Source organism: Dermochelys coriacea, chromosome 11 (assembly GCF_009764565.3).
Source record: "Dermochelys coriacea isolate rDerCor1 chromosome 11, rDerCor1.pri.v4, whole genome shotgun sequence".
NCBI lineage: Eukaryota > Metazoa > Chordata > Testudines > Dermochelyidae > Dermochelys > Dermochelys coriacea.
In genome coordinates this window covers 26,390,335-26,403,513 of record NC_050078.2, presented here as the reverse complement: position 1 = coordinate 26,403,513, position 13,179 = coordinate 26,390,335, and the positions used below count along the sequence as shown (strand labels likewise).

The 13,179-nt window shown below is 39.0% G+C and overlaps 1 protein-coding gene across 8 annotated transcripts in view; it reads left to right on the top strand.

Moving 5' to 3' along the window:
• Positions 1 to 13,179, top strand: part of ORC4 (origin recognition complex subunit 4) — a 59,234-nt gene that overhangs the window by 33,459 nt on the left and 12,596 nt on the right. For all 8 annotated transcript variants that reach the window (XM_043505102.1, XM_038422001.2, XM_043505104.1 and 5 more), the window contains 5 exons: positions 4,388 to 4,463; positions 4,823 to 4,908; positions 7,136 to 7,184; positions 8,822 to 8,973; positions 10,924 to 11,097. In XM_043505102.1, coding sequence (XP_043361037.1) covers positions 4,388 to 4,463; positions 4,823 to 4,908; positions 7,136 to 7,184; positions 8,822 to 8,973; positions 10,924 to 11,097 — 537 coding nt within the window. The remainder of the gene's footprint in view (positions 1 to 4,387; positions 4,464 to 4,822; positions 4,909 to 7,135; positions 7,185 to 8,821; positions 8,974 to 10,923; positions 11,098 to 13,179) is intronic.

The window sequence follows — 13,179 nt, the reverse complement described above, 5'->3', positions numbered from 1 at the left end:
GACAGGAGAGATGGAACACCATCTTAAGGGTGCCCAGTACTATTGCTGTTATAAGACTGGCAGTGTATGGGTTACCCACAATCTGGCCAACACCTGTACAATATGCCATCGTGGCCCTATTGGCCTTGATGGCGATTGCTATCTCACTGGTCCCAGAGTTGTGCCCCGTCACGTATCTTCATTAGGAGGAGGTGATTACCAGTTCTCCTTGGCGTCAATAGGCTCCCTTTGCCAGAACCAGAAAAGCAGCTGGGTAAACTGCCAGAACAAGCCTGGGGGAGACACACCAGCTTCCCTCCCCTCCCCAAGAATCTTCTTCCTCCCCCAGTGAGGCAGTCACTGTGGATACCTTGGATATTGAAACCATTTGACATCTTAAGTTCTGCCGTCCCACAAGAATAGCCCTATCCATCAGTAAGGGCTTGATGGAGCCTACGATGGAATATTTGGCATGCACTGGCCTTGCCCCCCTCAACCTCCTGCAGAGAAGAGGTGGAAATGCCACTGAAGATGGTTGAGCAGTTGTGTGCGCACCCTACACCAAGGTGCTTGTTAGCAGTACGAAAAAAACCAGTCAGCTCAAGGACAAGGATCTGAGAAAACTTGATCTTTTTTGGCAAGAAGACGAACACTTGTTTCACTTACAAATTATCAAGCACTATGAAGTGCACATTCCTTGTATGGGAAAGGATGACCCCATTACTCTCAACTCCCACAGAACTGCATGGTTCTTTGAGATGTTGTCACTGTGGATCCCATGACCTTCCCTCCATCCCTGCTTTGAGTCCTTAGCTAACCTGTGCTTTTGAATTGTGAGGGATCTGATGGAGAGTTGCAGCCACTCCATCCTTTATGCCCTTGCACAGGAGCATAAAAAGGCACAGGGTGTGTGGATGTCCTTGACAGACTGCTATGCAAAAAACTCCAGCCTCATGCATGTGAGGTGCATGCTCACCTGCAATGGCACCTAAACTGATTATAACATCGCAAAAAAACAGTTACTTTGGGTAGCATAAGTAACTTTTGATTTGTCACCCTACACATACAATACACTAATTATAGCTCACTTCATGGGATGCATCCGATGAAGTGAGCTGTAGCTCACGAAAGCTTATGCTCAAAAAAATTTGTTAGTCTCTAAGGTGCCACAAGTCCTCGTTATCTTTTTGCGAATACAGACTAACATGGCTGCTACTCTGAAGCCTACGCTAATTATGGCTCCTCTGTTGGGATCAGGATCTGTTAGAGCCTAATTTAAGTGTGTAAGCAACTTCCATTACCTGTAAAATGCTGACATAATGGACTAGAGTATAGTGATTCTGGTTATGGGACTTGATTAAAGTACATACTTAATAGGTGCTTTTCCTGTACCGTATATCATGTCACCTTGTTCAAAGGGAGCCTTTAGTCAGAGTATACGGAGTAACACTTAAGTGATTGCTATGTACATGCATTTACATTTTTACCAAACTGAATAACAAAGCTTAAAAGGCTATATTATATATTTGTTATAAACTGTCTGTAACCTTTTAGCTAAAAAACTTACCTTTTGTAATATAAAAATTGTCTCAAACTGGTAAGCTATAAAATAGCTGAAGAATTTTCATAGTAGTAACATTAAAAAAAAATTAGTATGGTTAACAATTAAAGTGCTTTTTTTTTTTTTTAAAGGCCTTTAACAGATGGCTTTGTGATGGAGACATTGACAAACATTTCACTACATAAAAGTGCTTGTACTAACATGTCGATGGTTTTGTCTACTGCACTTTTTGAAGTGCTAAATAGTAGTATTCTTCCAATATTATTGGGCTCTCACTCTTCAGAATTGAAAGTATGCTAAATGTTGCTAGTACAAAAACTCGGCGTAGAGCAGCCCTAAAATAGAGATCATACCCCACAAAGCAGACCATGTGAAGGACAGACTGAGATTGTTGACCTGAATTCGATGGGTTAGTGATTATGGCTTGCCATTGATCGCAACCGACCAGAAGATTTATAGGTTCTTATCCAATGCAGACTACAGAGTTTAAGAACTCAGAGTTCTATATTGGGAGAGGATTCTCGGGGTGCTTGGCAAGAACATGTACACTGAGGACAATACCAAATTGATAAAACCTTTATTGAAATTAACATAAAAATAAGAAATGAAATCTCTATTATAAGTACCTTAACCTAGCATACTCACACCCTTCCTTGAGGACCCGGTAATAGAAGGTGAAGGACCAGCCTCACTCCTGGCATGCCCGATGATGCGATGGTGCTGGCTTCCCCAATGGTTAGGAATGTTGAGTAGTTATACTATACTGCATAAGCTGAGCTGATAGCATGATAGAAGATAGAATAGATAGAGCTTAGAATTTAGAAGAGCGGAATTTATCCCTAAAGCTATCCCTAAAGACTGACTATTGAATCTCTTGCAGGGTATTTTATAGGATCCTGACTTATGTAATTCAGGCCCAATGTACTATACCCAGATCTTATTTCCGTACCCTAAGAAATTTATGGGTACCCTTCTTCTATAGGTTAGTGGGTTATAACACTTTCTTTCTAAATATATTAATAAGGATTATCTCATTCCAAAATTGCTAACCTAGGCTCTCTTGATGACCTCCAAGTTGTGGTACACCCTGCAGTTACCAACCGGTTGAAGAAGCTGGATAAACATGTGATTGTGATGTGGATAGTTCCTCCCTTTGGTTCCCCAAAGTGCAGGGACCATTCTTATCTGTGCCAAAGGTTGCCAGCTTTTATGCTGACATATTTATAACTGATCATACTTTTCGCTATATTGCGGATCTTACTGGATCTTACAGGCCTATAGGCTTCTTGCATTTCAGCAAAACTTCTCATTAGGAAATACATGCCTCAACATATCCTAAATTCCAAGGAATTAATACTGATAAAATATAAGAATTAAATGGATTAATTTCAGAAAAGAAACATATTAATTGATACTGCTGGCTGGATTAGTAGGAGATAATAGTTAGCAAAATAATCCTATGGGCTACAAGATGGAGGAAAGGGATTGTAGTCGTGACAGACAAATGTCTAAATTATGTGTCTTGGGGCTTTCTACAATTAAAGACTCTAAAAATTTTCTCTTCCTCACCACAACAATTTCCAGCTTCAGTGTTCTTGTGATCCTTTTCCCAGTATATAACCCATTTTGGCTATGTATGTGTGCAGTTAATTCATAAGACAAATGAAATGTGTAAGTGTATTTAGTTAGCTTCTTGAAGGTGAAAGGGAAGAAGTGGGTTTTCAGGAGAGCTATACTAGTGGAGAGGAAGTTGGATTTATGTTTAAAAGGAACTAATGATGTTGGATAGAGGAGGCAATGGGGGAGAAGTAATGAATAAATATCAAATTCATACTAGAATCTAAAAATACTTATGTTTAAGGACAGTTTTTGCCAAGGGCTGTGTAGAAAATTGAAAGCACAGAGGTCTTTAAAATGGTGACTTTTTAAAAAAGTTGTTCTTTGGAACCATTGAGTTATGCACATTATTGATTTGTCATTGCATGTGCCGTTAACTTCGTGCACCCTTTCCCATCTTAGTGTGTAAGATGCAACGGGTGTGTGTGTGTGTGTGTGTGTGTGTGTGTGAGAGAGAGAGAGAGATGTCTTTAGTAACATTTTCCACTCTTCAAGGTAAGGACCTTAACTACTTTTGTGTCTTGTACAGCATCGAGCACAATGGGGCCCAATCCTGATTGGGGCCTTTGGGTGCTACTGAATCTACTAAATGAAAACGCTAGAGCTACCATTTTAGAATCTTTTAAAAGGCTTTTTTCCATTATTGGATTTTCATGTGCAGCTACAAAATAGTCTGCATGTTGTAACTTGAAAATTATTGGCAGTACTCTTATATTCTGTTCTCCCACAAAGAACTGATACTACTACTCCTCCACTTAACACATGAAATATGGAAATAACAAAAAAGTTTTAGAATTTTGAATTTAGCCAAATACCACAGTATTTCATCTTTCCTGCCAGCAACATGCTTCTCATAAAGTTTCGTTCATGCCACAAAGTTCTGGATCCTTGCATTTTCTTTTTTAAAGATAAAAGGAGTGATGACCCCATATAGAAAGGTTTCATTGATCTGAATTGAAAAACCTGAACAAAACATTTTTTGGAAAGTGTTTTTCCTCTGATGCAAATGCTAGATGTCAAGAATGTAGTTAATACAGGAAGTACTCGTATACTTTTGAGTATCCTCAACCCAAACTAATAAAGTTTGATTCGATCAGTCACAAAGCAGTATCTTCAGTTTTAGTAGATGTTTGATCCTCTTGTTTTATTTGCAGTTTCTTCTTTTTACTGTTTTTAATTTTAAAAATATACTGGAGGTATTTTAATGTGAATTATGCTATTTTTTTCTAGTTATTAAATCATGTCTTAAAAGAGCTCATGGAAGTAAAGCAAGTGAGAGAGAATCTCTTGCAAGTTCATCTAAATGGCAAGTAATATTGCATTCTTTTAAATTAAAAATACTATATATTTGCTGCTTGTTTGTGGGTTTTCACTTACTGTAAATCTAAACTAATAGTGCCTTTAAAGATGTTTCAAAATATCTGCTCTCATAAAAATCTTTGCCTTCTATCCATTGTTCAGTTATGAAAGATAGACTGTCTGAAGCAACATTTCAAGAGGTGTACAAATAGTCTGACTGCAAAAATAATATAAAGCCCCACTTGGGGAAAAAATTCCTGGAATAAGTCTCTTCACTGGTGGCATAATGGTGTGACAACTGGGGTGTAGCAGTGAAAGCAGAGGAGATAATTTACTGTTTGATGTATAATCACCACTTTCTTTTAGGGCTCTTACAGACAAATGATAAAATAGCACTCAAGGAGATCACGAGACAACTACAAATGGAAAATGTGGTTGGAGACAAAGTTTTTGTGAGTATGAACTTCTTGCTGCACTTTTAGGCACCACTTTAAAAAAAAAAAAATTACAAGACTTAATAAAAAGATCTCCCCTCAGAAAAACAACCACACCAAATAAGTAACTTTTCCATATATTGACCAAATAAAATGAATAGATTTGAGCCTTACTGCAAAACTGATGGGCTGTCTCTCTCTCTTCTCGTAATTATCTTTTCAGAATTTATAAATGATTTTGAATACTACTGATATGAGATTTATGGAATTAGAAGAACAATGTTAACCTGTTAAGGCCCTTGTAAAGTATTTCCTAAGCCCGTTTGTCTTGACAGTAGAAAATACCAGACAGTATTTATGAACGTACACTCAGTATCACCATGCCTGTTCTCGATCACAGCTGAGAGCCAATTTCAGATCAGACTGACAAAAACTGGGTAGACACGACCACACTGGTGGTTTATTCTATAATCCAGATTTAACCAAACCTGCAACAAATGTGACTTCCGGACCACTAAACCAGCTTAATATAGATCCACAGGGCATCTCCTGAGGCCTTCCAGCCTATGTTGCCACCCAGACAAACTGGACTTCTTTGGTGAAGGGTTATTAAAACCAAAAATCACCCCACATTAGCTTCTTTCAGCCCCAGGGGACCAGTTACTTACCCAGGTTAATAGATGCTCAGGAACTTACACAAAAAACAATGCTGTAGCCAGTACTTAGTAAACTAACTAAAGATCTATTAACTAAGAAAAGGAGTTATTAAAAGGTTAAGGCATGTAAAACACACCGATTGGAGTACACAGTTCAAATTGTTTTTAGGAATGTTAAGTCTGCTAGTTTTTCTACAAGTCTCTGGGTTGCCCAACTAACTTTGGGTACCTCAGTCCTTGTGTTCAAAATTTCCCTTGTCAGAATTCACAGCCCAGAGATGGGGTAGAAAAGAAAATGTTGCCCATTTTTATATATATAATATACACACACATACACATGACCTGTTTTTGCTGGAAAAATCCTGGCTCTGTTATAGGTCAGGCCGTTCCCTGGAGTATATGCTCTGCCATCCTTCTATCTGAATTGCAGATTTTAGCTTAGACCTTTGCCTACCTGCTTTCTGAGGTGTTTTCTGGGATGAGTCCAGATGCCTTTGTTTACAGCTCCTTTGTTACTTCTAAAGAGCTAACCTGTGGGTGTTTCTCAGACCCACAACATGTTTGAGTTAGGAACCAAGCAAAATTTCATAACTCCATACATAATGTCAATATACACCTTATAACAAGGTAATAGTATTCAGTAGGTTATAACTTTTTTTTTTCCAATGATACCTCACAAGCCATACTTTGTATAAGATGTATCACAACTTTCAACGGTGACCATAGTAGTGTAGACAGTCACCTTCCCCTTTAGACAGTATTACTATATATTTGTATGCAATGTTGAGTGTAACTTTTATGAAATTAACTTGTTTTTCTGAAAAAATCTTTTTTAATCAGAAATTTTAACTATTTCATCACAAAATAGTGAAAAGACCCTCTTAAAACTTGCTTGAAACATCTAACTATATAGATGAGGCAAAGAGTTCTAGTGGAATTCAAAATTGATAGTTCCAAATGTATTGCCACTAATAGACTGAAGAATCTGGATAACATCACCTACAATATTTATTTCTTTACAAATAAAGGATTGATCAATAACTTACTAAGTATTTTTTAAATTTTTTGTTCAACTAGCAATATTTTTAGCAGTATTAGTCTAAAGCATGTTAAACTGTAGTTTATTACTACTTCCTAGTAAGCTTGGCTTTAAAATTTGAATTGGATAATGAGGACAGTGGGTATGAACTCTGCCAGGTGCCTTACAGAGGGGAGAAAAAAGCCCCTTATCTTCTGACTTAAGGGAGATGAGATCGAGTAAGTGATAGATTCCTGACTTTTGACCTAGTATTTGTAGGGTTTCAATATGGTTAAATCTTAGCTAGGTGGGCACCAACTTTAAAAAGATTTAGCCTAAATATTAGAAAGTGCTTTCTAACTATAAGGATAGTTCTATTCTGGAATAGATGACCAAGGGACATTGGGGAATCCCCCCTCACTGGAGATTTTTAAGAACATTTTAGACAAACATCCTGTTCGGGATAATCTCATTATACTTGATTCTGCCTTAACACAGGGGAATGAACTAAATGATCTTTGAGGTTCTTTGTACCCTACATTGATATATTTTATATCTCTTTTTCCTTTAGGGTAGTTTTGCTGAAAACCTTGCATTTCTTCTTGAAGCTTTAAAGAAAGGTAAATATTTTGTATAAGACTAAGTCCCAGGTGAGTTATAACAAACTTTCACCCAAATGCTGTAGAGAAATCAGAGATTACCTCACACTGTAGACCAGTGGTCTCCAACCTTTTTAAGCCCAAGATAACTTTTTGAATCTAAGGGCAGCCCAAGATCTACCCTGTCCCTTCCCCAAAGCCCTGCCCTGCTCACTCCATTTCCCCCCCCCCCCGTCGCTTGCTCTCCCCCACCCTCACTCACTTTCACTGGTCTGGGGTAGGTGGTTGTGGTTCAGGAGGGGGTGCAGGGCTCTGGGCTTGGGCCAAGGAGTTTGGTATGTGGGAGGAGGCTCTGGGCTGAGCCTGGGGCAGGGGGTAGGGGTGCTGGCTCTGGGAGGGGGTTGGGGTGCAGGAGGGGGTACGGGGTGCTGGCTCTGGGAGGGGGATCGGGGCAGGAGCAGAGTGTTGGGATTCAGGAAGGGGGTTGGGGTGCTGGCTCCAGGAGGGGGCTAGGGGTTGGGGTGCAGCCTCCTGCCGGGCAACACTTTCTTTTGGCGGCTCCCAGTAGGCGACAGGCATAGCGATGCAAAGGCAGGCTCCCTGCCTACCCGGCCCCACGCCACTCCCGGAAGGGGCCAGTGTGCTCCATGTGCTGCACCTCTCTGCAAGCACTGCCCTCACAGCCAATGGGAGCTGCAGGGGCGGTGCTTGCAGGCAGGAGCAGTGCGTGGAGGGACACCCCTGCTTTTCCCCCTCATCCCCTGCTGGGGGGCTGCACTGGCCACTTCTGGGGGCAGCGTGGAGCCAGAGTAGGCAGGGAGTTCGTCTTAGCGGTAGCCATACTACACCACCGGAGATCATGATCAACTGGGAGATCCTCTTGGATCTACCAGTCGGTGACCACTGCTCTAGACCCTAGTACAAGGCACTTCTGCATGAGAACGAACCTTGATTGCAAAATCAATAGAGTGAACAGTCGTGTGGTCATATCAAGCATTGTGATGTTTGAATCAAATGCTTAAGCTTAATTTACAGGAGCAGCACTAAAGACTTTTTCCTACTGTTTATTGAATGGCTAAGGATGGCAGGTTTAAAAAAAAAATCTGGAAATAGTATTGAACTTTTTTCTGTTGCTTTTAAACAGTTACTGTTTGGTGTGAGTTTTTTTTTTTTTTGTCTCATTCATACCACTTTCCCCCCGCAAAATGCAGTCAGATTTTGCAGGTTTTATTGTTCATTCTACCAAAAGCAAATATTTGCTATGCATTCAGGTGTAGAATGCAGTGGTGGATGTGCATATAGATTTTTGCAATGCTGTTAAGTCTGTTGCCCATGATGAGAATTGATATAGCCTTTTAAAATATTAAAATGATAAATGGGCATTTTAACTGCCTGTCATTTTCACTGTTTATTTGTAACCAAAAAATATCTTGACAAGCTAGTTTAACCTCTGCAGTACTTTAAGCTAAATAATCATCATCAACCATGCCGTGTAGCAAATACATGTGAGATGGGGGTCTTATGAATTAGCAAAGATTTTATAAACAGGTTAAAACTTGAGGGCACACTAGAACAAAAGTGCTGCAAAGGTAAGAAGTCTAATTGTCATGTACTTACCAGTTCAGTAATATACTTAACTGTTTTAATTCCTGTCTTAGGTGACCGAGATAGCAGTTGTCCAGTGCTATTTATACTGGATGAATTTGACCTCTTTGTTCATCACAAGAACCAGACATTACTGTATAATCTTTTTGATATATCTCAGTCAGCACAGACTCCGGTAACAGTTATTGGACTTACATGTAGACAAGTAAGAAGTTTTTTTTTCTGTTTTATAGAGTTTTTGTTGCTGACAACTGTAACGTTTCATATGCTTTTCATATTTTTATTCTTAAGACTCATGTTAAGGAGACAATTCTGCTGACTTTGGAAACTTCTCCCCCTTACCTAGTGTTATATTGGCTTATTTTAAAAATTGATTCCAGTACAGATACAAAATAAGTGACACAAAATGCTAAATATTCAGAGCAAATGGGAACAGACGTAGGAAAACAGGAATATGCTCCAGTAACCTCTCTTACTAAGAAAATGGAAATTCTTTCAGATTTAATAGGAAGCAAATTTTTCCTGCATCTTAATATCTGTCTTAAAGATGAAGCATCTCACCAAAACATGTACCAAAAGTTATTTTAAAAAAAAAAAGACAACACAAGAAGTTATTAAAGCTAACGCCATAGAAACAATGTCAGTGCTATGTCAATTTCTCCTATGTCTTAATCAGACTGTACTTCAGGAGAAAAAGCAGTGGTCACCCCACTTAATGCTTGTGTTGCCTATGTCTGGACTTAAAGATGGAATTGAGGACAGGGTCATCTTCAGGGAATAGTAACAAACTTATCACTGGTGTCCCCCACAAAAAAGATTTAGAATAAGCACTAGAAATGACCTTAAACCACACTGACTCTGTCAAAGAAGAATGCCTTTTCCTTCCAGGTAATTTAAAAAGAAATAAACTATATATAAACTTCTAAACCCTTAAGACATAGGGCAAACAGAACAATTTTGTTTTGTTTTATAATTAATATAAAGAACTGCTAAAAAGTTTAAACAAACTAAATGTTGCAGGGATTAATGCTCTTAAAGCAACAGTTGAAAAGATGACTAGGTTACAAGAAAAGGAAGAGGAAGGTGTCTTAGAAAACGGTGGGCCTCCAATAGAACAGAAGTTTAGAGGTGCTTCTGGTTTTTGGTTTGGGGCAATGTCTAATGGGCAAGTTACTTGAAGTTAATATTGGACCAATTAATGTACAGAATGTGCAGTAGTTAATGTACAGAATCTCTTCTGTTAAAAAGGTTTCTGTTTTTAGGGTCCACTACACTCTCCATCAGTGACTTATCTTAATTGGATTCAGGAGCAAAATCTTTTATAAAAAGACTGATTTAAACAATCTTCCACGTCTTTAGAGAGTCTCATTAGATTTCATTGGAATTGGAAGTCGATATACAGTGGGTCATCAGATTGTATACACAAGATTGTGTTTTTTGTCCTATTGCTACTGCACTTACTTTTAATTTGTCTTGATTTCATTCTCTTTCTGGAGATGATTTCATGAATTTTAAACAAAGCCTAAACTTTCCTGATTTCAGGGCAGGTAAAAAGACTGGAAACAAAGTAATCCGTCTCTTACCCAAATGTCACTGTAATAGGGAAGCAGTACTTAATTTTCCTTTTAATAGACAAATGCCAATTTTCTCCTATTTCCTTCTGATGACAAGCTCTTTATTAATTCTCTAGAGAAAATCAGATTATTCTTCCTGCTCAAAAGCAGACTAATAGTATGTGTGTGGTACAAGAGAATTATTCTTCTAAAAGAGAAATGTTGGCTCTTGAAATTTTTCTGGCAAGATCAGGTTCAGCCTTCCAAAAGGCATGTGAAATGCTCAAAAATGCTCACCAACCTACACATTTTTACAGTCCTGGTACAGTGGCTGAAGTCTTGAATATAACCCAAAGTAATTGAAGTAATTAGTCTATGGAATAATTACTGTGTATCCCAGCAACTAATTACTGTGACTTAAGTAAATAGCTTGTAGTTGGGCATTTAAAAGAAACATTGTCAATTATATTATAAATTAGCAAGTTTGTTACTAATCATGCTTTAATTAAAACAAAATTTTAATAATCCAGTTTTTTCTATTTTTGCTATTTGTACTTTCCTCTTAGACTGTTTCACTGAATATATATTTTTTTTTAAACAAGGATATTCTGGAACTCCTGGAAAAGAGAGTGAAGTCAAGGTTCTCCCACCGACAGATATATTTGCTGAATTCGTTTGATTTTAAACAATATCTTAAAATATTTAAAGAACAGTTGTCTCTACCTACAGAGTTTCTATACAAGCCTTTCACACAGAAATGGAATAAGAATGTTCAGGTAACTTGAAACAAAGGTATTAATAATGAAGTAATTAATTTGTCTCACTGAAGTGTTTGAAAAAGTTTAAAATTCATAAATTTTTTAAATTGCTGTGGTTTACAGTGTTTTTGTCTTTACTGTCCTCTGTTTATTTTTGGTATATTTGGTATTCACTATTTAAGGAAGGAATAAAATGTGAAATAGCATACGTTTTCTCTTTTTTTGCTTCAAGTTTTTAGAAAAATAGTGTGAACTTAATTGTTTGTATTATCATAGCGCCTAGTAGCCCTAGCCCCATTGTCCTAGGCATTGTACAAATAGAACAAAAGTACAAGAAAAACAATAAGACAATATTGGTCAGCAGACTGGTGGCTGAGCCCATTTTCAAGTAATTTATTAATCTGAGTAAAAGATGATATGATAAATCATGTGCATGTTGAATCACGTGCCATCTGAAATAATGCTGAGCAGATTGTGCTTGGATTTAAGCTCTCTTGAGAGGGAATGACATTTACACTGACCATGTGCCTTGAAGAAACTGTGTACATATGATACACTTGTATTGTGAATGAAACCTTGGACTTTGTTTAATAAGCTGTTAACATGTATATCTCTAGCTGTATTTCACTATTTGTGATATGAAACTGCCTTTGGCTGTGTTAGATCTGTCAGTTAGGTACTGAGCAGCACGTGGATGGGAAGGAAATAGTGCTGGTGACTTGATAGCACTTTGGTGAGCTATTGAGTCAGAATAGCATTAGAACCACAGAGTGATCGTTTGTGCTGTTTTTCCAAAGAACCTTAGAGGTCCTTTAAAGGCCATTAAAGAACCCATGGCACTTTGTATGAAGAGCAGATATTAAATTAATAAAGTTTAAGGCCAGATGTAATCACTAGATAGTCTAACCTGACCATGTGAAAATTATAGGCCATTACATTTTACCCAGTTACCTCAGTATCGAGTTCAATTATTTGTTTAAAGCATATTTTTCCAAAAAGACACTCAATCTTCATTTGAAGACACTGAGATAGAGAATCCATCTTTTGCCTTGAGACATTTTAGATATAAAAAGTGCCTTATTTCTAATCTGAATTGCTCTGGCTTCAGCTTTCAGCCAGTGGATCTTGTTGTTCTCTTCTCTGCTACATTAAAAAGCCCTTTAGTACCTGGTTTTAGCCCCTTCTTCCTAAAATCCCTCATTTGACCTTCAAACAACCCTCCAACCTCTTCCTCCTCAGAAGCAAGTTCCCACAGTGGGATAGCCGATTCTGCCTAAAAGTGTGTGTGCACGTGTGCATGCAGAGGCAGGATGAGGCCCTGCCCCCAGCCAAGCTGGAGCCTGGCCAGGAAGCCTGGGCCCTCTGTCTGCCCAGAGTGGAGGGGCCTAAGAGCAGCCCCTGGCCTGTGTCCCCAGGCCTCCTGCCTAGGGCAGGTGGAAGGTCAGTGGCTCCTCACAGCTGCCCATGCAGCTCTTACCCCAACCCAGCTCCAGCTTCCAGTCTGGCCTGGTGATGGGGCTGAAGAGCAGCAACTGGGCCATGGCAAAAGCCACCTGGGCAGCTGTGGGAAACTACGGACCTTCAACCTGCCCTAGGAGAGGGGCCCAGGAGGCAGGGAAACTGGCCAGGGGCTGCTCTTCAGGGGGGCCTTCCCCACCCTGGGCAGATGGTGGGTCCATGGTTCCCCATGCCACTCTTACCCAGGCTGGGCTTGGCTGGGGGGTGGGGTCTCAAAGGGAAGAAGGGCAAGGGGCAAGGCCTGGGCAAAAAGTGGACAGGCCATGCCCATCCACTTTCAAAAAGCGGCAGAGCCATGGCCCCGTGGCCTCTTGCTCCCCCACCAGCTAATTAAATGATTATGAATCAGATGTGGTTTTAAAACCATTAAAATATGGATACAAATGAGAAAATATATGAATTTCTTTCAATAACTTTTTTCATAGGTTTGTATATATAATCTAGAAGTTCTACAGTGATATAATTAGGCAAAACATTGAGAGTGCACCATAAAATATGTATTTTAGAGCTGGAAGGGGATTCAACTAGTGGTGGCATGTTTAGTAGTATTGCCTAGTTCAATACAAAATGGATTGTAATTTC